The sequence below is a fragment of the Cydia strobilella genome, chromosome 26, assembly GCF_947568885.1.
Source record: "Cydia strobilella chromosome 26, ilCydStro3.1, whole genome shotgun sequence".
In the NCBI taxonomy this organism is placed as follows: Eukaryota; Metazoa; Arthropoda; class Insecta; order Lepidoptera; family Tortricidae; genus Cydia; species Cydia strobilella.
The window spans coordinates 8,494,652-8,519,771 of NC_086066.1; the positions used below are offsets into that span (position 1 = coordinate 8,494,652).

Genomic DNA, 25,120 nt, shown 5'->3' on the forward strand with positions numbered 1-25,120 from the left:
TCCAGGCCATAAATGTTCAAAAAAAAAAACGTCAAGTCACTTGTCATTGTCACTTTCCACTTCACAATGTCTTATCATCGTTGCAAAAATACTAAACACTAAATCCAAGTACACAAAATTACTCTTATTGTTCGAACTGTATGTCTAATTACCATAATTACAAATTGCCATTAAAACGGATGCAAATCCAAGGATTTTACATTATCTGGCAATGTTTTACGCCATATAAATTGTTTAACGTTCAAATTCTGTAGGAGTTTACGTGTTGGTGAAATTTTTCGAAATAAAATCTCGATAATGAGCCGTTGTGATTTCAAAATAGTGTTGTTAGGAAGCGAACATGTTGGAAAAACGAGTTTGGTGATAAGATTCGTAAATTGTAGCTTTAATGCAGGGACTCCGTATCAAAATGTGAGTATGTTTACGTTGTAAGGATGGGACCCAGGACAGTATTAAAACACACTGTCGAGTATAAACTGTACTATTTATTGATTAAAACTGGTATATATATAAATGTGGTTAGGTGGAGGGGGAGGCCAGGTGCAGGTGTCCAATAGCTTGACCTTATATGGCGGAGGGTCATCTTACATGACTCCGTGTGTGGTCTACATTCCTAGCCTAATACGGTGGAGAGTCATATTGCATGACTCTCCGTATATGGTACCTCTAACCTTATGATCTAATTACATGTTATTTGAATCCTTACCTAATATTCTATACCTACACTTCAACGTTTTTAGATAACAAAGGTTGAATCCTAAACAATGATTCAGTCTAGTGTTTACGCGCAGTTAATCATTGAGGTGATTCACTCAAGCCAATCCTATATTGGAATTAAATAAAGACAACCATAGTATAGAGAAAAATCTTTACGTGTGTGTTTAAATGTTACAGTTTCCTATAACATTCGACTCTTTATTATTCTCTAACCAATAACCAAGGAATGAGTATTATTATTATTTGTATCTCATATAAACTCACAGGTATATACATCCCGGTCATTTGATAGGCGTGCGTGGGGATACAGATCCAACACGTAGAGGCCCTTTGGAGAAGTTTATTATTAAAGCCTTTATTATACAAACTGTTGACTTTTTATGTAACAATTATTAATATTTATTGTATGTTTCTTCCATATACATATTCGTAAGGTCTTTTTGACCTAGGTCTCTTCCAAATCGCCTTTTTCTATTATATTTAAGTATTTGTCCAACATTTTTTTCCATTTTTGTCTGTCTGTTGCCATTTCTTTCCAGTTTTTTCCTATTGTTTCTATTAGGTCTTTTTCCCATCTTGTTTTTGGTTTACCTTTTTTTCTCTTACCAATCTTTGGATTCCAATTTGTTGCTGTTTTTGTCCATCTGTTATTTTTCATCCTCGCTACGTGCCCTGCCCACTGCTTCTCTAACCAATAACCAACGAATGAGTATTAGTATTAGGTAAAAAACTTAGCTAAAGTCCCTTTTGCTTGTGTGAGTAATGTGTATTGATAGACGTTCTATATTTAAAATTTGTAATATTAGGATTTGCAGATTCATTGTTTATTTTGCTGAGAAGTTTTATGAAGAAACCTCGTTATATCAATGGGGTTGGATCTTAAAATAAGTCACCTTGTTTGAGGATAAGTGACGCTGTGGGGGGCTTTTTTGGGTTGTTTTTAAATGATTTAAAGCAGTTTTAGTAGCAGATATTTAATTTTTTATGATTTTATTGAATATTACGCGAAACAAAATGCACAGCGGCCTTATTTTTGATTTCATTGAATATTTTGTGGCTACTTTTGTACACCATACAATCCATAAATATCAAATCAGAGCACTCCACTATCCCGAGCCGAGCATATTTTCTGTTTTAAAGTTCAAATTTGTCACGGAACCGAATTTGTCAACCCAAACCCCACATGGTCTTTGTGGTCCCTACCCCTAGAGTGTATTACAAGCCCGGAGGCGCGGAGGGAGGGCAGCCCCCGCCCGCCAAAAAGTCGAAGCTGCGGAGGCGAGCGTTGGTGCCGCACTTTCTTATGCCAGGGCGGCGAGGCTGCGCTACCCGCAGCGCCGGAGCCATTACAGAGTCCACCTCATTCTCCCCCCCTCTCTGCATTACAATCTTTGGCACTGTTATAACCTTAAATTATAACCGTGAATAATTCAGAAACCTAGCATCTCCGCGGGGGTTGGGGGGGGGGGGATGGAGGGGAAGTTTTTATCTTTTCTTTACAACTATGTTTAGGAGATTTACACATCCAAATCTTATTAGTAGATCGGTGAATAAAATGCTTTTGATCACAATAAAGAAAACACATTACATGTGTTGAGAGAAAATATGTTATACTGATTTAAACTAACACGATTTTCACTCATAATTTTAAAACTAACATGGGACTTAATCGCGTACAAACTTATCCCCCCCTAACCCTAGCGTACGAGTTAATAATCAAGATCAAGTGCGGGTAGTTCGCCAAACCCGCGCGGCAAGAAGATGTTGATACAATTCCTCGCCAGTCTGCCTGTGACCACGAACGTAACGTCACGTTCGAAACGTCAGGCCATAAATAAACGTAAGTTTGTACGCGATTAAGTCCTGTGTTAGTTTTAAAATTATGAGAAAATATGTTAATAGTAAAATTAATGAGTTCACAACAATTGAATATTTAAGCTTGGTAATTAAATTATATTTCAGACTATTGGTGCAGCTTTTTGCGCGAAAACCATGCGCTCCGACGGTAGAGACTTCAATGTTGGCATCTGGGACACCGCCGGCAGTGAAAGGTATTTTTCTCAAAAATGGACGGCAAACTCGACGTTGCCGGTTAAAAAGTAGGTCGCGAAGTGCGTAGTTTATGGTCAGTCAAAAAATTAAAAAGTTAAAAACATTGCATTCTCGATTTCAGGACTGCAATGTTGCATACAAATTCCATTATTTGTCGAGTTCCAAACTTTTTAAAAGTTGAAGTGGCCATATCAAATGAAGGCATAGGTCCATTAAACAGCCAAACAGATGATCAGTACTTATTTATTATAATGTTGGTACCGCGACTATTTAGGTGTCTCAAATAAGTTGGCGTACTTTCAGCAGAAAAATACACTTCAATTTTTAATAAAAAAAATAAAACGGCGGCAAAGCAAATCTTTTTCCTTTTGTCTGTGAAAATATATACATAAGAACGTTGCTTCTGTAAAATATTTCTATTATATTTTAGTCATACTTGTTATGAACAAAATGCTGCACTTCATGATAAAAGCAAGCCGCTCTGCACAGTGATAGTAGGGACCAAACTGAGCGATTTGACCCGCAGCAGCGGCAGTTTCACCCCTTAGGAACATAGATGGCGCCACTTCTTTAAAAAATATTTCAAAAAATTCTACAAGCTAAACCAATGAACCGATTTAAATGTTTAATATCTCAAATGAAAGCGCATTATATACATTACTTTTAAAAAAATACTCAAAAAATATATACTCAATACTTTTGATAAAAACGGGAATTTTAAGTTTGTTTTTTTACTCGATTGATAGTTTTTACTTGATTTCTCAAAAAAATTGTATGGAATATGAATAGTTTAATGCATATATATATTACTGAATAAATAACAAGTATTATAAAAAAAACCCGACACCGATATCTCTCATACTCTTCGAAATATGAAAGTTTGAATGTGAGTGTAAATTTCTTCAAGATATATTCCAAATAATTCTACAAGCTAAACTATTCGACCGATTTTAATGTTTAATATCTCAAATAAAAGCTCATTATATATACTACTTATAAAAAGATATTAAAAAAACATATACTGAATACTTTTGGCAAAAAACGGCATCTTAAGTTTTTTTTCTTACTCGATTGATAGTTTTTACTTGATTTCATAAAAAAAAATTATGGAACATGAATAGTTTAATAAATATATATATAGTACTGAGTATATAAAAGTATTACAAAAAACCCGACACCGATACCTTTCATTCTTCGCGAAATATTTAAGTTCAATTATGCACGTTCTTACAAATAAATTCTTTAAAAGAAATCTTCAACCGCAGTAAGTGCACTGATTTTAATATGAAATGTTTCATATGAAAAGAAATCACCCAATTTATTTTAATAAATAAAAAAATTAATAAATAAAAACTGAATAAAGTTTTTTCCTGGTGCTGAACTACAAAAAAATATAACAAATCTAAAATTAGGAATTATTTTTATTTAAAGTGACTACATTTGTAAACAAAAAACTCAAATGTCCTCTTCGGGTTCACCGGTAGATGTAGAACTGAAAAAAAAAGTCGTTTTGAGAAGTACTCGTACCATTTCAATACTACAAAATCACCGATCATACATGAACTGGTTGCTGTAGATTACTGTTGGATAATTTTTGTGCCTGTAGATTCACTGTTGAATTATTTTTGTGCCTAGTTGATTACCATTAAACCTATAATTTTGTGCCAGACCTGTAATCAGTGGTCAGCATGCAAAATAACTCTGGATTGAAAATTACATTAACTTACTTTTGATTTGTACAGCCACCTTTGCATGATTTACACTGGGCTGTGCATGGTAAGCTGACGCGACGACACTCACAACGCATAGTTTCGCAGCCAGATTTGCAGCCACAATGGTCCAAGAGGCTTAATTTCGACCAAATCGCTGTAACTGCCGACCATTCCGGAGTCCAACTCTCTTTTTCCTCAGTCCATCCCTAAGAAGATGGACATGGTATGGAAACTTCTGGTTTCATAGCGTTTCCCCATATATGGCCCGCTTGGTAAGCCGCTCGAAGTGCATGTTTATAGAGAGCAGCTGATGTAGGTGGCAGGCTTGTCACAAGCTTGTTTTTTTGAAGCAAACAAATATTTGTGAACTTCATTTACGTTTATGTGTTCCGTTTGGCCAAACAATAACACAAATCTAGGGTAACTTTATACTAAAATTAAAATATGTAGTTACACACCTGACAACTGACAAAATCAAAAACTTAAAAGTTGACATACTCCTATTTTCCCGTCTTTTTATAGTGGCCAGAGAAAGGCAGCTTGATCTGAACGAATTCTTGGAAGAATTCTTGAATTGTTGTACTGGAGTACGAAAACCAAATTTGTCCACCTTCGTTGTCAGTCAATGGAGGGCGTCGTTCAGGGAACAAATCTGATTTGGCCGAGAAATTAGAACCTGCCAACCCTGCCACCTACATCAGCTGCTCTCTATAAACATGCACTTCGAGCAGCTTACCAAGAGGGCCATATATGGGAAAACGCTCTGAAACCAGAAGTTTCCATACCATGTACATCTTTTTGGGGATGGACTGAGGAAAAAGAGAGTTGGACTCCGGAATGGTCGGCAGTTACCGCGATTTGGTCTCAATTAAGCCTCTTGGACCATTGTGGCTGCAAATCTGGCTGCGAAACTATGCATTGTGGGTGTCGTCGCGTCAGCTGGCCATGCACAGCCCAGTGTAAATCATGCAAATGTGGCTGTACAAATCAAAAGTAAGTTAATGTAATTTTCAATCCAGGGTTATTTTGCATGCTGACCACTAATTATAGGTCTGGCACAAAATTTTAGGTTTAATGGTTATCAACTAGGCACAAAAATAATTCAACAGTAATCTACAGCAACCAGTTCATGTATGATCAGTGATTTTGTAGTATTGGAATGGTACGAGTACTTCAAAACGACTTTTCTTTTTCAGTTTTACATCTACCGGTGAACCATATAATTTGACATCACCTAATAATAATTAGTTGCCCTTTTATTTTTGTATTTAATACACTGACAATTATCTGATTCAATTCGGCTTATATGTATAAAAACTACTAAATTGACCTACTTTTATATTATACACATAGATTTAAGATTAGACCCTAAGTATGCATGTATTATTGCTATGCCCCCACGGGGTCCATGTGGAACTACCAAGAATTTGTAATACCTATAAAACCATGGTTGCAATAAACAAATATGAACCCGAAGAGGACATTTAAGTTTTTTGTTTACAAATGTAGTCACTTTAAATAAAAATAATTCCTAATTTTAGATTTGTTATATTTTTTTTTGTAATTCACCACCAGGAAAAAACTTTATTCAGTCTTTATTGATAATTTTTTTATTTATTAAAATAAATTGGGTGATTTCTTTTCATATGACACATTTCATATTAAAATCAGTACACTTACTGCGGTTGAAGATTTCTTTTAAAGGATTTATTTGTAAGAACGTGCATAATTGAACTTAAATATTTCGTGAAGAATGAAAGGTATCGGTGTCGGGTTTTTTTGTAATACTTTTATATACTCAGTACTATATATATATTTATTAAACTATTCATGTTCCATAATATTTTTTTTAAGAAATCAAGTAAAAACTATCAATCGAGTAAGAAAAATAAATAAAAAGATGCCGTTTTTTGCCAAAAGGGTTCAGTATATGTTTTATGTTTTTTTTTTATAAGTAATGTATATAATGAGCTTTTATTTGAGATATTAAACATCGAAATCAGTCAAATAGTTAAGCTTGTAGAATTTTTTGAAATATATTTTGAAGAAATTTACACTCACATTCAAACTTTTATATTTCGTGAAGTATGAGAGGTATCGGTGTCGGGTTTTTTTTATAATACTTGTTATTTATTCAGTAATATATACATGCATTAAGCTATTTATGTTCCATACATTTTTTTTTGAGAAACCAAGTAAAAACTATCAATCGAGTAAAAAAAAAACTTAAGATGCCGTTTTTTGTCGAAAGTAATCAGTATATATTTTTTGAGTATTTTTTAAAAAGTAATTTATATAATGAGCTTTCATTTGAGATATTAAACATTTAAATCGGTTCATTGGTTTAGCTTGTAGAATTTTTTGAAATATTTTTTAAAGAAGTGGCGCCATCTCTGTTCCTAAGGGGTGAAACTTGCGCTGCTGCGGGTCAAATCACTCAGTTTGGTCCCTACTAGCACTGTGCAAAGCGGCTTGCTTTTATCATGAAGTGCAGCATCCGGGCAAAAAATGGCCATAACAAGTATGACTATTTGTATTTTTTGCGCCATTTTTGAGAAAAGCACTATATATGACTCGGCTGGAAGGCTACTTGCTGGCTTCGGATTCAATTAAATGGACTCCCAAGGTCGTCCGTTTAAAACGAATCCTCAGCCAGCAAGTAGCTACTTCCGAGCCTCGACAATAATGTACTATTGTAAGCTATAGTTTAACTTATTACCAATCAATTATGTCTATGCCTAATGTGTAGGCAAAGTAACAACCATAGCAGTGGCGCATAGTTACGCCACTGAACCCTAGCGTACAAGTGAATGATCAAGATCAAGTGCTGCCATGCTGGTGGTTCGCAAAACCCGCGCAGCAAGAAGATGTTTATACAAATTCCTCTCCAGTTTGGTTAGTCAATTTTTAAATACGGTGACATTTCAGACATTCGTTTGCCATATTGTAATTTTTTGACTGGTCGATGGCACGGACCCATCTGGCATTCAGCCACGATTGAAAATTGTGTAAAAATATTTTGAACAGCTATGAAATTAATGAAATAAAACATTTTTAAACATAATCAAAACAATTAAATTATAAACAGTAGTATTTTGAAAGTAAAACTCATTTTATACTTTGAATTTTAACAAGTATTTTACTTAGAACTTGGTTCGTATGAGTTAGTGACATAATAAAAAAAAAACGGCCAAGTGCGAGTCGGACTCGCGCACCGAGGGTTCCGTACTTTTTAGTATTTGTTGTTATAGCGGCAACAGAAATACATCATCTGTGAAAATTTCAACTGTCTAGCTATCACGGTTCATGAGATACAGCCTGGTGACAGACAGACAGCGGAGTCTTAGTAATAGGGTCCCGTTTTTACCCTTTGGGTACGGAACCCTAACAAGCTATAACTCCCGTGGGAGTAAAATGGACTTTAGCTCCCGCTGCACTTGCGTATTTCACGCACGCTTACTGCGCAAATGTGATGAAAAAGAGATTTGTTATGTTTTTAGATGGGTACTTTGATTGATGTGCATGGTAGGTTTTAATTAATTGTACTTTTTAACATTAGTATTTAAGTTTTTTGTTACTATCACCTCTATGGGCCATGCCTGAAAATAAATGATTATTTAATTTAATTTTAATTTAATTTAACTTTCAAGACAGATCTCAAGATAATGTTGGCTATTTTATCTTTTCGTTAGGTACGAAGCAATGACACGTATGTACTACAGAGGAGCACACGCCGCCGTCATCTGCTATGAGCCATCCTCTCTTCTCTCCTGGACCAGGCTAAGACACTGGCTCACTGAGCTAAGGACAGTTGAAGAGGTAAAAATTAATCTTTTCCGATTAACTCCTTTAAACGCCAGGCAAAGAGGATATAATTAGATAGAGCGGTACTGTCATAGTAGATTTTGTAACCACAGTAAATTCACTGCCATCTATCGACACACTTTAAAACTAAAAATGAAGATTTATAAAAATACGATAAAATGTATTTAAATATGGATAAATGATTTTTTTTATTTGCATTAATTATTTTTATGATTTTGACCCATGTTCCTTCACTGATATGCGTTAAAATAGTTAAATAACAAACGAAACCGTCAACGCCATCTTAGCCCTCTGATCGAGAATCAAAATTTCTTGATTTTCGAGGCACGTTTTTTCCTTAGACTGTATCCATCTATAACGGAGTTATATATATCATATATCTTTGCGCCAGGCCTATCAGGGTTCGAAATTATCCAGATAATTATAGTATTTGATAATTATCCCAGGTACGGATGGTGCTATATTTATTTTCTTTGATAGTAAAAAATTATTATTGGGGCGTTTTTTGCTATAATAAAAACTGACCTAATAAGTATTGATTAGTTTTTAGGGTTCCGTACCCAAAGGGTAAAAACGGGACCCTATTACTAAGAATCCGCTGTCCGTCTGTCCGTCCGTCTGTCTGTCTGTCACCAGGCTGTATCTCATGAACCGTGATAGCCAGACAGTTGAAATTTTCACAGATGATGTATTTCTGTTGCCGCTATAACAACAAATACTAAAAACAGAATAATATAAATATTTAAATGGGGCTCCCATACAACAAACGTGATTTTTTTGCTGTTTTTTTTCCGTAATGGTACGGAACCCTTTGTGCGCGAGTCCGACTCGCACTTGGCCGGTTTTTTTATTAAGCATTGAAATATAAGATAATCATCATGTACCAATCTTCGTGAAGTTTAGGCTATTATCAAATCGATAATTATCAGACATAAAAGTCACTTAAGGCCGTTCCATCGGTTTGCCGCTGTCTTTGTCACATTTCGCAAGAAAGAACGGGAAAGAACATGCGCCAAGTGTCAGTTTTGATCGAATTTTGTCGGTTTTATTTATTTTAAAAACGTTACCTTACAATATCGAAATTCTAAAGCTATGAAATTACTATTTATGTTAAGATTGTTTTTTCTTCTTTTTTTTGTTTATAGTATCACATAATAAATAACCGAGTAAAGTAGGATTAAAAGTCCGAGTTAGAGGTTACTTTGGGAATTAATTGTATCGAGCGAAGTGTCATAATTCGTGTATCGGAAGCTATGTTGTTAAAGATAATATAGTCAATAACTACATATATTTTTTCCACGTCTACAAATGTCAACGCCTCTTAGAAAAACATGATCATATAAGGAGATTTTTCGCTTTCTGGCTCAGGGAACCACCTTAACTAACTTAGCGGTTACGCTCACGTAATTTTAGTCACTCGCGCGACATGTTTCGGAGAGCCTAGGTCTCCATTTTCAAGCACTAACAGTGCCTGAGTGAGTAGCTATCACTACGGATGGGCGTCACGTACTTACCGCTGTGACGCTGTGTGTGTGTGCTGTGATGGGAGTGTAACCGCTAAGTTAGTCAAGTTAATATGTCTTACGATAGTTTAAATTCGATTATAAAAGTCACTATAAAAAAAATAATATATATATATTTATTTCAGATCAAAAGCGATCCATATTTTGTTAGTAACATTTTAGCCTTAATACTATGTTAGTAACCTATATCTACTTAGACCTCCCAATGACTACTTCTGTCCAGTACCTAATGAGCGGGCAGTCAAGGCGCTCCGCTAGCGCCCTTAGCATGGTGTTAGTGCTGCCGCGCACACGTCGGAGTAATGAGGCCACTCTCTTCCGTCTAATGGCATAGAAGTCGTCCGTTCGCGCCTCGGCGAACATGCCTGACGCACTACAGTGCCTCGGCAGCCTTAACAGCATAATAACTATAATTATCGCGATAATTATCAAGATAACTATCATTGATAATTATCCTTTCGAACCCTGAGGCCTATCATGCGCGGCGCGGCATCCTGAACCTTGTTGGGATGCGCAAAGGTTGATATTGGGCTGTACACACACACACACACACACACACACACACACACACACACAACTTTAAAGTTTAATTAGTAATAGTTATTTGTAAATATTTGTTTGTACCTGATTGTTATTTTTAATAACCTGTTTGTTTAATGTTAATTTTAAGTTTCATGGCGCATTGGATTTCTGTAAAGTCATGTAACATATTTTCAAATAAAATAAAATAAAATTAATAGTACTAGCGTACAGGACACTTCCTACAAACCCGAAGTTTGACAGCGATACAGGGTCGAATCATGCTGTCTCTTTCTAATGTATGGCACTATCCCTTTCGGCTATTTAGGGTTGTCATAATTCAAGTCATTATCTTATCTGTGGTCGTGCACGCAAAGGGACGTCAAGGTGTGCCAACCCTAATAATTGCTCGGAGCAATGCTGAGCCGAACTTAACCGAGTTTGCCCGAAAGGAGAAGTGTCTCCCCACTGGCTGTAGCCAGGTGCGTCAGTTGACGTACTTGGCTGTAAAAAGGTTAAGGTATCTTGTTTCCAACTCTTAAGTGCTCAGCACAGTATGGTTCGTAATACCGCCCCGGGCACTGGAGGCCTTGGTCACTTTTTTAGGGTTCAGTACCCAAAGGGTAAAAACGGGACCCTATTACTAAGACTCCGCTGTCCGTCTGTTCGTCTGTCCCATGATATGATATGATATGATATGATATGATATGATATGATATGATTGATATGATTTATTTATCTCACAATATACAATTGCACTTAAAATTACACATGGTAAATTCTTAGGAATTTATATTGTGATTGTCGGTTAGCTAGACAGTTGAAATTTTCACAGATGATGTATTTCTGTTGCCGCTATAACAACAAATACTAAAAAGTACGGAACCGTCGGTGCGCGAGTCCGACTCGCACTTGGCCGTTTTTTTTTAATTAATTTATATTTACCCTAAAAATTTAACACGAAATAAATATGCTTCCAGGATTGCAAAGTGTATCTTTGCGGCACCAAAAAAGACCTCATGGACTCCGGCCTCGCTCGGCGCGAGGTCCCGGAGGAGACCGTGGCCACGTACAGCCAGGGACTCAGGGGACATTTCCTGACCTCTAGCAAAACGGGCGAGAACGTGGGTAAGTGAAATTATAGAAAACATATGCTTGAAGTATGTGCATTAAATATAAATAAATATTATAGGGACATTCTTACACAAATTGACTCCCACGGTAAGGCTAAAGAACGCTTGTGTTGTAAGTACTCAGACAACGATATATACACGGTGGCAAAAAAATAAGTGCATGCCCGTTGCCAGGGAGGTTTTGGGATTATATTGAGCAACTTAATACTATGGGACCATCCGCGAAGTCGCGAAAAAAAATAACCTTCCATAGAAAATGGACCAGCCAAAATGTATGAAACAGTCAAATTTTCGCGATTTCGGGGTTGGTCCCATAGTAAAAGTTGCTCAGCATAATCCCAAAACCTCCCTGGTAACGGGAATGCACTTATTTTTTTGCCATCCTGTATAATATACAAATACTTAAGGGGCTACCTGAGGTTTTCATCGATTTTTGACAAGTTTTGAATCGTATCTCCTACTTTTGAACTACATATAGAATTATAAGACAAGCGGCTATCGGTTCTTCAATCTTTTATCTCCATTTTTGTCTACCGGATTGTGAAAAAAATGAATACTTATTTATTTATGATTGTTTTAAACATTGTCTAAAAAAACACTTTTTTCGTATCTCGATTGCTGTGAAAGATCTTACTTATACGAAATCTACATATTTGGGTTCGTCTTAGACGTCTCTAAAAATTTGTCTAAGGTTTTAATTTTAAACTAATTAACACAAAAGTTATGGCCAGAAAACCAGTTTTTTGGCCTAAAATTGTTCAACTTTGATGCTAAATATTTCGAAAACAACGAACTTTGAAGTAAATGTGGGATACTATATTGCTAAAATCCGTTGCTGTTAATATGATAAGCTACAAAAAACATTAGAAAACTAAGGGATTCAAATCGAAGGTCATCGGGGCATGGGATCCCCTTAAATACATACATAGAAAACATCCATGACTCAGAAACAAATATTTGTGCTCATCTCACAAATAAATGCCCTTACCGGGATTCGAACCTTGGTTCGATCCGATGGTCCTGGGACCATCGGCTTCACAAGCAGGGTCATTACCCACTAGGCCAGACTGGTCGTCGAAAGGAGGAGGGGAAATATGACTAATATGAGTAGCTATTGTCCTCTCTAAACGAGAGGTCTCAATTGAAACTGTAGCCACGTACAGCCAAGGACTAAGGGGACATTTCTTGACCGCTAGCAAAACTGGAGAAAACGTGGGTACGTGAAATTATAGAAAACATATGCTTGGAATATGTGCATCAAATAGCTTTAGGGCTCTTGTCTCGCACGTAGAGAGGTCTTTGAAGTAATTATAGTCCTCTAGCTAGACTGGCGAGTATGTAGGTAAGTGCAATGGTAGTAGCATCAAGGGGAGAAATCATATGCCTGCGAAATATGCGATAAAGACATCGGTGAGAAAAAAACCCAGTGAGTTGTTGGACCTGTTCTGTCAGTTTCCGAGTACAATTTCTATCTAGAATTTTTGGCATGTTGGCTACTAAACAGTAAAAAACAGCAAGGAGTATTACTGCAAAATTCTGCCGCACATCCTAAACCATAGAATAACTCATACATACTATGCCTTAAACAGGTTTTTGACAAGTTTTCACGATGACATTGATGCATCAAGACGGTTTGTTTACCTACCAGGAAACACGAAAATCGAAATTTCGTTATCTGCCTCTATCGATCGAATATGCAAGTGACATGCAGGAGACAGAAACCGAACTTTAGATTTTCGTGTTTCGCGGTAGGCGCTGTGATTGTGCTAGTGACGCCCTCTACGCAGAGTTTTGCGTAATATTCCCTATTGGTAACTTCCTTTTAGAAGTTAATTTATATGAAATTGATTAATTTATGTTTGTTTCAGAGGAACTCTTCCAAAAGATAGTTGACGATTGCGCGTCCGACCAGCGAGTGATGAAAAACGTAGAGGAGCTGCGGGTCCAAATACTGAAAGACGAAGCTGCCTACCGCGCCAAAGACAAGCAATATTGCTTATGTTGAAAGCTAACATTAACCTCCTAAATCCCGATGTCCTTTTAAAAGGACAATTTCAAATAGATTTTGAACTATAACCTGTAACCGCCCACATACCAAATAGCAAAACTTGTCAAGATAAATGCAATTCTAATATGTCAATATAAAGATTCAACATGCAATGGAATGGTCGGCCTTCTTATAGGCCTCTGGGCGGCTATAGGTGGAAGAAAAGAAGATTCCTAATTTGAATTTACAAAAATGACTCTGGGACTTAGGAGGCTAAAACAACAAAACCACGAGCTTGGAATAATAATTTATTCGCCGAAACATTTTTTTCGCGATTTCATCTCTCTTGAGTACTTGTGGGGTTATTTGAATAAACCAACATGTTTATGAAAGGAAACCAGAACAAATGTGATATTGGGGTAAAATGATGTTAATTTAAATGTTTTAACGTTATCAAACATCCTAGGTATATCTAAGGTCAATGTGGATAAGACCGACTATCAGGTAATACCGTATACAAGCTCTTTTGTCGCTTCTAACAGGAAGAAGAAGCTCTTACTTTCTGACAGTGAGTGAAGTATGTATGTAAATGATGATGATGATGATCCTTCTGGCCGATTTCGACCATGGCGACCACTTCGACTCCTAGTAACTAAGCTAACTGTTACAGTTAGCACGGCGCTCGTGCGCCCGAATATGGCTGACGTAGCCGGTCTTCGAGGCGAACCCTCGCGCACATTGAGAGCACGTGAGGACACCAGACACGTATGTAAATACGACAGTTTTTGCCCTATGATATGACGGTCTTCCTAACCAACAATGTTATATGCCGGTCTTGAACTTGGAATAGTTTATGTACGGGCACGGAATTTAATTTCAGTACCATTTCGTAGCTTGTATCAACCCTATTGTCAGGGTATTTGACTACTAGTCAAATCAGTTTCTTTTTTAGGGTTCCGTACCCAAAGGGTAAAAACGGGACCCTATTACTAAGACTCCGCTGTCTGTCTGTCTGTCAGCAGGCTGTATTTCAGGAACCGTGATAGCTAGACAGTTGAAATTTTCACAGATGATGTATTTCTGTTGCCGCTATAACAACAAATACTAAAAAGTACGGAACCCTCGGTGCGCGAGTCCGAATTGCACTTGGCCTTTTTTTCTAACTGTCGAAACGATTTCCTACTATGGAATTTATATGAAACACTAGCATGTGACGTCAGACTTTATAGTTTTATACGGGTTTTAAAATAGAAATTGTGTCTAAAAATAACTGCTGTCTACATTTCTCCATTAATATTCTGGTTATTTCTTACATAGTGTAAAATAATTATTATAAATGGGCGTTTTCTAAAATAAATAATGAAAATCTGAACCTCACAGATCCTGCGGATTTAGGGTTGTTTTAACTCAGAATAACTAGCATATTCAATTCTGATGATAAAAAAATGTTCCAAAAATTTGTATGAAAATTTTACGTTTCCACTACGTTACGCACATACAAGTGAAAAATTTGTTCACACTAAAACGTGACGTAATGGAATGGATATTTTGGGACATCTTTTTTTAATGGCAGGATGGAGAATGCTGTCGATTCTGAGTAGAATGAGTCCAAGAATGTCCAGATTTGAAAGAATCAGGTTAGGCTGAATATTTATTTAAGAAAACGCCCAAATATATTAGGTCTCTAGCAACTTTCATATTGATTGTCACTGTGACAAGGTACGAAATGGTACTGATATTAATTCTTACCTATTAAAGGCTTGTGAAAGGAAGCCCCTCTTAAGTTTAATCCACGTCGCAAACAACTTTGTGTGTTTTCATTTGTATACAGTAAGCTGCATAAATAACTGACCCCCCTTGCATAGAAACTTGTCTGCAGGGGCGTCAGTTATCTCTGCAGCTTACTGTACACGACCTTAATAATGAATTGATAGGGATATTTTGATTATATAAATTAAAATACCATTTATATTCCTTCCAAGTGTCTTTTGCTTTATTTAATGTATAAAGAAGCTATTTTTATTAGAAATATATTTAAGTTTTAAATCGTTTGACTAAGAACATTGTATCCGTTGTAATATAAGCTAGTTAAGGAAAACAAAGTAATATGGCACAATCGTCTTTATCGTCAAGCCCGATGTTCTTTTTTTAGGACAATATTTATTCATACATATTCTACTTACGGAATGCTAAATTTAAGCAGCATACATTTAGTTACACATTTTATTCTCTAGGGGGGGCTGCTGCTTCCCCCCTGCCTCCCTCTGGCGACGCCCTTGAAATGTCGACGCTTTCGATTTCCATATCTAAATCGCTTCTAAAATCTATAAAAAGTCTTAAAAAGGATTTGGTTAGTATTTAAATAAAAGATTACACAAAAATGTAGGTTCCAATTTGCCTTTTTAGGGTTGTAAAAACGGGACCCTATTACTAAGACTCCGCTGTCCGTCCGTCTGTCACCAGACTGTATCTCATGAACCGTGATAGCTAGACAGTTGAAGTTTTCACAGATGTTGTATTTCTGTTGCCGCTATAACAACAAATACTAAAAACAGAATAAAATTAATATTTAAGTGGGGATCCCATACAACAAATGTGATTTTTTTGCGTAATGGTAAGGAACTATTCGTGCGCGAGTCCGACTCGCACTTGGTAGGTTTCTTGTTCTTCAATGTATAAATAATTTTGTGCCGGTAGTGGTGTTGTTTTGGCAGTAATGATTACATTTTGTCCTAAAAATAGGCCTGTGGGCTTGAGGGGTTGTAACAAAGCTATAATTATATGTTGCCATAAGCTAATGTGTGTAGCTATTGTATATAATCATATGTCACAATATGTTAATACATGTTTTATATTTTCCATTTTGTTTTTTTTACCATGTCATTCTGTCTGTCACATGACTAATGTGGCTATTTGTAAGGTAATAATGTTATTTTTCTACTCTTAGACTGTAATGGTTGAATTAAGATTTCGTATACCAAACTATAATAGCGTAGTTTGGACTCCTAACTCAACTATAATATTTATTTCGATACGCTGTAGTCAACTATAAAAGAATTTGACCAATCATGTGCCGCCGCGCTCCCATAGAAAAAACATAAACGCTCGACTATTGTTGTCTACTGAGATACTTACCAAATTTTATTAATTATTTAGGTTTTATAGTAAATAAAGTATTATTTTAGATGACTCGTAGAAAAATATATAAACCGCCTACGCTACCTATACCTTATGCCAAATCCTCCCATTTGTTGTTTTCAAGTAAAAGGTACCACATGGTCACTCTGACAGGTTGTTCGTATAGAGATACAAGCAATTCTCATCCTTATGGTAAGCGACAATGTGGTACCTGGCAAAGTCGGTTGAGTCGAATTTCTGTCGCCCCTCTTTACCTCCATTGCTGAGGCCAGATGGATCACTGGCGCATACAGCGAAAGACAAGGCAAACCTGTTTGCCTCTCTTTTCGCAGAAAATTCGCGTCTGGACGCTGGCGTCGCTAAGCCTCCCTCCTTGCCTACCTTTGGTGCTTCAATGCCCGAAGTAAAAATACACCAAAGGGAGGTATTGAAAGCACTGCGCTGTCTAGACGTGAACAAAGCTAGTGGTCCTGATGGAGTTCCAGCGATTGTGTTGAAAACTTGTGCGCCTGAGTTGTCTCCAGTACTGACACGCCTGTATCGTCTTTCCCTGAGGTCGGGTCAAGTCCCCGAGTCGTGGAAGCTTGCAAACGTACAGCCTGTACCTAAGAAGGGTAGTCGTGCTGACCCGTCAAATTATCGACCTATCGCGATCACCTCCATACTTTGTAAGATTATGGAGCGTGTTCTGAACACCAAGCTCCTGGCATATCTCGAAGGTAACGATCTCCTCAGTGATCGGCAATACGGTTTTCGCCGGAATCGGTCTACTGGGGACCTTCTGATTTATGCCACCCACCTATGGGGCGAGGCCATCGAGAGACATGGTGAGGCTATCGCCGTGTCCCTCGACATTTCCAAGGCTTTTGACAGAGTCTGGCACGACAGCCTAATTAGCAAGCTTTCTGCGTATGGGATCTCCTCTGGCCTGCGCTCCTGGATCACTGATTTCCTGAGGGACCGATCTATTCGAGTTGTCCTAGATGGATGCTCGTCTGATCTTTTGGCTATTAATGCCGGGGTACCTCAGGGTTCAGTCCTCTCCGCGACCCTCTTTCTGCTGCACATCAACGATCTGCTCAAGCCCGGTATCTTTGGGTACGCGGATGACAGCACGGTTACGGAGAGATACCTTGGTGACGCGAGGGTCAGTGTAGCTGACACCAAGATCCTCAGGGAGACCATGGTGGAGCGATTGAATCTGTCCTTGGATGCCGTGTCCGAATGGGGCGAGGCCAACTTGGTTGGATTCAACGCCACTAAAACACAGGCGTGTCTTTTCACTGCAAAACGGAGCCAGTTTACCTTGGCTCCCACTTCCCGAAATGTGTCCCTTCCCGTGACCAACACTTTAGAGCTTCTCGGTCTAAGTTTAAAATCAAACTTAAACTTCGGGTCGACTATTGAGTCTAGGGCTAAAACTGCTGCCAAAAAACTTGGTGTCCTATTTAAGGTGAAGCGGTATTTCACGCCGAATCAGCTTCTCTCCCTATACCAAGCACAGGTACGCTCGTGCATGGAATACTGCTCCCACCTATGGGACGGTTCTGCCAAATATCAGCTGGCGGCCCTGGACTCGGTAGAGCGCCGGGCTCATAGACTCTTTGGTGATGATCCATCGGTCAAGTCAAGGATACAGAGCCTTGAGCATCGCCGTCGAGTCGCTTGCCTATCGGTGTTCTATCGGATACATTTCGGGGAGTGCGCACAGGAACTGCACGACCTGATCCCACCTTCCCCTTTCCATCATCGGACATCCAGGCGCGGGGAGCGTATGCACCCGTTCGTGGTCCACATTCCATTCGTTCGGACGAAACGTTTTGCCTCCTCCTTTTTGGTACGGACGGCTAAGGAATGGAATGCGCTCCCGCCATCTGTATTCCCTGATCAATATGACCTCGGTCTCTTTAAAACAAGAGTGAATAGGCTGTTACTGAACCGGTGAGCTCCATCTTAGGCCCTGTCTTCACTTTCCATCAGGTGTGACTAGGGCCAATCGCCGATCAGTTTATAATAAAAAAAAAAAAAAAAAAAAAAAAAAAAACCTTTTGATTGGAAACGTCACATTTTATGCCAGAAATGCCTTACATAATTTTGGAAACGAGCTGATACTCATCAAAGTGTTTCCAAAAGTGTTGCCTATGTCACACTTACGTCGGGGCGGACACGCTATACATCAAAAATCACTTGCGTATCTATGTGTGAACGGCACGTCTGTACACGCGTCATGCGTCATAGTGTAAGTTGCTTAAAAATAGTACTGAGCGGCCGGCAAACTATAATACTATTACTTATTCTGTGCTTACGTACGAAGTTACAAGTGCGACAACGTCGAATGTGATTCGCGATATGTCCTCTATACGGTACTACTATTACTTATTCTGTGGATAGAGGCAGTTAACATTTTTCGATTGTTGGAAACTATATAATAATAATAATTCAGCACATACACGTCCCACTGCTGGGCACAGGCCTCTCTTCATGCGCCAGAGAGCTTGGGCTATAGTCCCCACGCTAGCCCAATGCGGGTTGGGGACTTCACATACACCTTTGAATTTCTTCGCAGATTTATGCAGGTTTCCTCACGATGTTTTCCTTCAGTTGTTGACTAAGTAAGGTACGAGAAAAAAGCTTTATTATATCACTGTTGTATACAAACCTTTTTACCTCAGCAGCTCGCACAAGCCTACTTTCGTCACTCCCTGGAGTGAGGAAAGTGCGACTTTCCTCACTCCAGGGAGTGAAACAATGTAGCTTTTTAATTTAGTGAAGGCCATGAACTTCATATTACGGTACGGTACGATACGGTACGGTACGGTACGGTACGGTACGGTCCGGTCCGGTACGGTCCGGTACGGTACGGTATGGTACGGTCCGGTCCGGTCCGGTCCGATCCGGTCTCGTCTCGTATCGTATCTTATCGTATCGTACATATTATAATACTTTTTTTTCTGTTTATTCTGTGTAATTCGAAATACATTTTAACCTTTAATATGTTCTCACTACAAAATTATGTGTGCAACACGAAAGCAAAGTTATTTTACATCTCGTGTTTATGAGTCCCTCGCTACGCTCAAGATTCTACCTTAGAATCACGAGCGAAGCTTCAATTATAGAATCTTTCGCTTTCTCGGGACTCAAAATAAACACTCGCAAGAAAAACCAACTTTCCTCTCTTGTTGCACAAATAACTATTAACTTTTATGATCTCATAAATATTTACGATTATTTGGCAACTTATTAGATTATTTTCAGTAAAATGAAAGCCGTTGTGTTTATCGCTGTTGCCAGTATAATAGGTAAATTATTGTATTTTTGTCATTAAAATAATATTTTGAGCTACGATGCCATAGATGGACATACTGATAAACTTTATTGTGCTAACAAAATGTGCCATTTTCAATCAAAAGGGTACTTAACTAAACCACTAGAAAATATGCGCATATATATTCATGCGCATTATATTTATTTTTTTATGCATCGAATTACTATGTTAAAATGGATTTTTTAAAAGGTTTTTGTTGTAATATGCTAAGTAAATTATCTATACATGAAATAAAACTATGAAAACGGATTATATCGCGTATATTGAATTTATAATACATCCCGACGTTTCGAACTCTTTACAGCGTTCGTGGTCAACGGGTGACTGAGGAAAAATTACAAAATGCAAAAATACCCACATACTAAAATAATGAACAATCATAGACTACAAACTTTAAGGCTGGTTGTACATGCAAAATCGGTTCATAAGGCTAGTTATACACTATAATTATTTTTCAAGTAAAGATATATATATATACGCGATAAAAAATCATCATCATAGTTTCATTTCATGAGTAACTATCGCGGTAACCGAAGACAATATTATCTATACATGTTAATTTAAAATTAGCAAGATTTCAAATAACATAAATATCGAATGGTGCTCTGAGTGACATCTCTTGAATTTTTTGTGGAACTAATCGAGACTTGTATGGGTTTGCGACTCTTCTTATGATAACTTTATGACTAAACTATGCTGTGTCGAGGAACTGCACAACCTTATTCCTCCGTCCCATTTTTATCATCGGACCACACGACAAACGGCACTCCGGCATCGCTTCATGGTAGGAACTCAAAATACGCACGAAGCGTTTTGCTTCCACATTTCTTATGCGAACTGCCAAGGAGTGGAACGCCCTGCCCGAGTCTGTGTTTCCGCGTGAGTACAATTTGGGGCTCTTCAAGGCAAGAGTTAATAGGTATCTCATAGGTAAGCGTGCTACACCGTAGACCGCATCATCACTTACCATCAGGTGGGATCGTGGTCAAACGCCTGCCTATTCATCATAAAAAAAAGACTAAACTAACTTAGCGGTTTCACTCACGTGTTTTTAGTCACTCGCGCGACATGTTTCAGAGAGCCTAGGTCTCCATTAAATTCGATTAAAAGGGTACTTATTGTCGGTTGTCAATAAGGCGCTATTTCCATACAGCTTCAATTTGAAATCAACCTTATTGATAAGCGACAATGTGGTACCTTTTGGTTGAAAATGTCACACATAATAAGATAAACACTCCGTTACGATACGTTGGGTTACAATTAGGGGAAGTGGGGGAATTGGGAATGCCAAAGACACTAATCAGTTAAACAAAAGCCATTGTTTCTTTTGGTTCGAGCGTGTGGCCATTATGTCTCAGCGCGTGGCACGCGCTCCGAAAGAATGGCCACGCGCTCAGACACAATGGCCACGCGCTCCCAGAAAAGGAACAATGGCTTTGATTAGGGTCTTTGGCGTAAAAACCATTTGAGAATATTCAAACTATAATGGTAATTGAGAACTGAGATGTAGAATATCTACTTCTAATTGCACTGATTTAAACTATCACGATTTTTACACGTTATTATATACTAAAACGGGACTTAATCGCGTATGGATTAAGTTTTAAAATTACCTCCGACGTTTCGAGGACGGCATTGTCCCCGTGGTCTCGGAGATACCCTAAAGGGGCCCACTGATTATCAGTCCGCCCGACGAAATCAGACTGTCAGTTAGAACCAAAAGAACAACTAACGGGCTGATATCGTCTGGCGGACTGGTAATCAGTGGGTCAATTTACGATATCTTTTTCACCTCAGCAGCTCGAACAAGCCTACTTTCGTCACTCCTTCAATTTGCAACTCCAGAGGAGTTACATGTGCGTTGCCGACCCTAACACTCCGCACCCTCGTTTAACTCTGGCAACCTTACTCACCGGCAGGAACACAACACTATGAGTAGGGTCTAGTGTTATTTGGCTGCAGTTTTCTGTAAGGTGGAGGTACTTCTCCAGTTAGGCTATGCTCTAGATCTATTCTATTGCTGTACTGTTTTTGTGTTCTGGTAATAAACTTATTTTTATTTTTTTATTAATTTTTTTTGAAAGCAAATGGTTCTCAACTTCTCAGCCATTCGGTCCTAAGCCATCCGGAGTGAATCATTTTACCAAAAATAAATCAATACTACTTTCAGCCATACAAATTCAGCTTATTTAAGAACCATTTTCACAGTTTCCGCCCATTTTGTTACAGTAAACACAGTGAAAGCAGTGGAGCCGAAACAACTGAATCTAGCCCTTGAAACAGTCCTTCAATTCGACAAGAAAGACCGAGCAGCCGACCTAGCCGTCCTAGACAAGGTGCAAGATTTCCTAGATCAAATTAAAAATGCAATGCGAACCAGTGGTAGGAGAAGTAGCGGTAACGATATAACATTCACAGATTTCTTTCTAGAAGCCGCTAAGATTCTAAGAAGTCTCGAAGACAATGATCTCGAAGAAGCATACATTACTATCAATGACGAATCGAGAAGATATATTAATACAGAGAATGAGTTAAGAGAGCTATTCGATGATAATGATATGAGGAGGTACGTTTCTGAGAAATTGGATGATAACAAAGAGATGGCAGCTGATGATTTGCGTAGGTATATAGATGAAGTAGTTGCCCTCATAGAAAACAAACGAGAGACTGGAGAAAATATTGACTTACTTGAAATTGGGAATACTTTGTATGATGGTGCTAGTGTTAAACTAAGGAGAGCACTTAGTGATTTAGAGAAAATGAGAAGAGGCAATGAATATCATGTAGGGAGCTTGTTAAAAAGTGCACTTAGGTCGCTTGCATTGTTGCACTATATATCGCTCGGTGATGAAGTAAAAACTCAATTAGCAAATATGGTAAAACATTATTGGCAAACATTTACTGAAAGCAATGACCCTAAGCCTATGCATTCGGGAAATCGATGGACAACACGCAAAAATAGATATTTCCATAAATTTACAACACAAACAAAAAAGACATATACATCAGATTATTTTAAAAAACCAGAGTTTTTCGTATCTAATGACCATTTAAAGGATTTAATTGCTGTAGATACAAAGAAAAGGAAGCCTAACCCCCCTGTCTCAAAGCTTTTTCCGCCGAATAAAAATAAACCACAATCAAAGCAAAATCCGTATTCCTCATTTATTTCTCCGACGGGGGCTAAACACAAACCGCAATCAAAACAAAATCCGTATTCCTCATTTATTTCTCCGACGGAGGCTAAAAGCAAACCACAATCTAATCAAAACCTGTTTTCCGTGATTTCCTCATTTCTCTCTCAGCCAAAACAAAATTCGTTTTCCTCATTTATTTCTCCGACGGGGGCTAAATACAAACCGCAATCAAAACAAAATTCGTTTTCCTCAATGCTTTTTCCGTCCGGGGCTAAAAATAAACCACACGTTGGTCACAAGCAACGACATGACAGATGGCATTATTCAAATAAAGGTAAACAGAAGAAGAATCTCCTAACCAGTAAACATGAGTCAACTGAATCAGCGTTAGAGTCTACTGAATCAGAAGAAAAGGCTTTAATGGGTGGGCAAGACACTCGGGACCTTGGTTTTAGGGCTGAAATAACTTCTAAGGAGTTTTCTAGAGATAGAGAAGAAGACGAAACGAGTACAGAGGAGATACTAATACAGCACAGCAATGTTATCGATGTTGGGTTGTCTCGGAAGACACCGGGACGATTAAACATAACTTTTGTTTCGTCAGAAAAGTAAGTATATTAGTATATACTTAGGTATAGTTACCTATAACTTTGACCGCCAAGGACGTCAACTGACGCGCGCACACAGTCCAATATCAACCTTCCTATTTAGGGTTCCGTACCCAAAGGGTAAAAACGGGACCCTATTACTAAGACTCCACTGTCCCTCTGTCTGTCACCAGGCTGTATCTCATGAACCGTGATAGCTAGACAGTTGAAATTTTCCCAGATGATGTATATCTGTTGCTGCTATAACAACAAATACTAAAAAACCGGCCAAGTGTGTTGGACTCACGCACTGAGGGTTCCGTACTTTTTAGTATTTGTCGTTATAGCGGCAACAGAAATACATCATCTGTGAAAATTTCAACTGTCTAGCTATCGCGGTTCATGAGATACAGCCTGGTGACAGGCGGACAGACAGATAGATAGAAAGATAGACAGACAGACAGCGAAGTCTTAGTAATAGGGTCCCGTTTTTACCCTTTGGTTACGGAACCCTAATTAATTAATTAATAATGAAATTGGGTAATTTTTTGCCGAATAAAATATTACTGTTATAGTTCCAGAATCAGCGATGAAAGCAGAGCTATAAGAAAAAGTAACGTAAACGATACGTTTGTAGTGGACACTAATAAAGAAACAGATGACTTAGAAAAAATGATTAAACATATAGAAGAACAAATAGAAGAAGTAAAAGACCAAGTGGAATACGTTAAAAATCTAGCTCAGTCAAAACGCATAGAAAATGCAGGTAACAGAACTGAAAATGTTACCAAATCCAACAGATCCTTCTCATTTAGAGCTGAAGATGGTGCAGATTCATCTAATTCTTCTGAAACAGAAACTAACCATAATAAAACAAATGAAAATGTTACTGAAAGTATATCTACAAATGCCTCTGACACAACAATCGCTAACGTTGAAAAGGAAATAGCAAATGAAGAGAATACATTAGAAAATTCGAAAAATAATACAGTTGACATCGACAAATCAAAGAAAGGAGAATCGGTTGAAGTCAATGATACCCATAATGTCAACGAAGATAATCATAGACAAGACGAGACTTCTATGTCGCCAAATGAAAAAGATAAGGCTGAGGACCCTGAAAATAAAACAGTGGTAGAAGTAAGCAATAACTCTACTGCCGCAAACTTTGTGGAGGCAGGCATTAGTGCGGAGAATAGACATGATATAACCGAATAAAAGTTAATATAAAAGTGTAGTCATATAGTTTTTTGAAACTACAATAAAATAACACATGATATTATATATAGTACATTACGATACTAGTCCGAAAAGTAGGAAATTCGCAACGAAATCCGATAACATAAAAAAGACCGAAGGGAGTGTTTTAAATCGTTACGAGTTGCGAATTACCTATTCGCACGTGTATTGATCGTGTACAACGTTTTACAGTACATATGGCTTACCTTTAAACCATACCTTTAAA

At 37.9% G+C, this 25,120-nt stretch overlaps 2 protein-coding genes across 2 annotated transcripts; both read left to right on the forward strand.

Moving 5' to 3' along the window:
• Positions 1-79: 79 nt before the first annotated feature.
• On the forward strand, positions 80-16,293 carry LOC134753371 (ras-related protein Rab-24-like). Its single transcript, XM_063689256.1, has 5 exons — positions 80-411; positions 2,680-2,768; positions 8,174-8,300; positions 11,329-11,476; positions 13,350-16,293. The coding sequence occupies exons 1-5, from the start codon at positions 298-300 to the stop codon at positions 13,484-13,486; spliced, it is 615 nt and encodes a 204-aa protein (XP_063545326.1). The 5' UTR covers positions 80-297; the 3' UTR covers positions 13,487-16,293.
• A 3,538-nt stretch (positions 16,294-19,831) lies between these two features.
• Positions 19,832-24,873, forward strand: LOC134753084 (uncharacterized). The gene is made up of 4 exons (XM_063688847.1): positions 19,832-19,905; positions 22,161-22,807; positions 23,237-23,676; positions 24,231-24,873. The coding sequence occupies exons 1-4, from the start codon at positions 19,866-19,868 to the stop codon at positions 24,871-24,873; spliced, it is 1,770 nt and encodes a 589-aa protein (XP_063544917.1). The 5' UTR covers positions 19,832-19,865.
• The last annotated feature ends 247 nt before the right edge of the window (positions 24,874-25,120 follow it).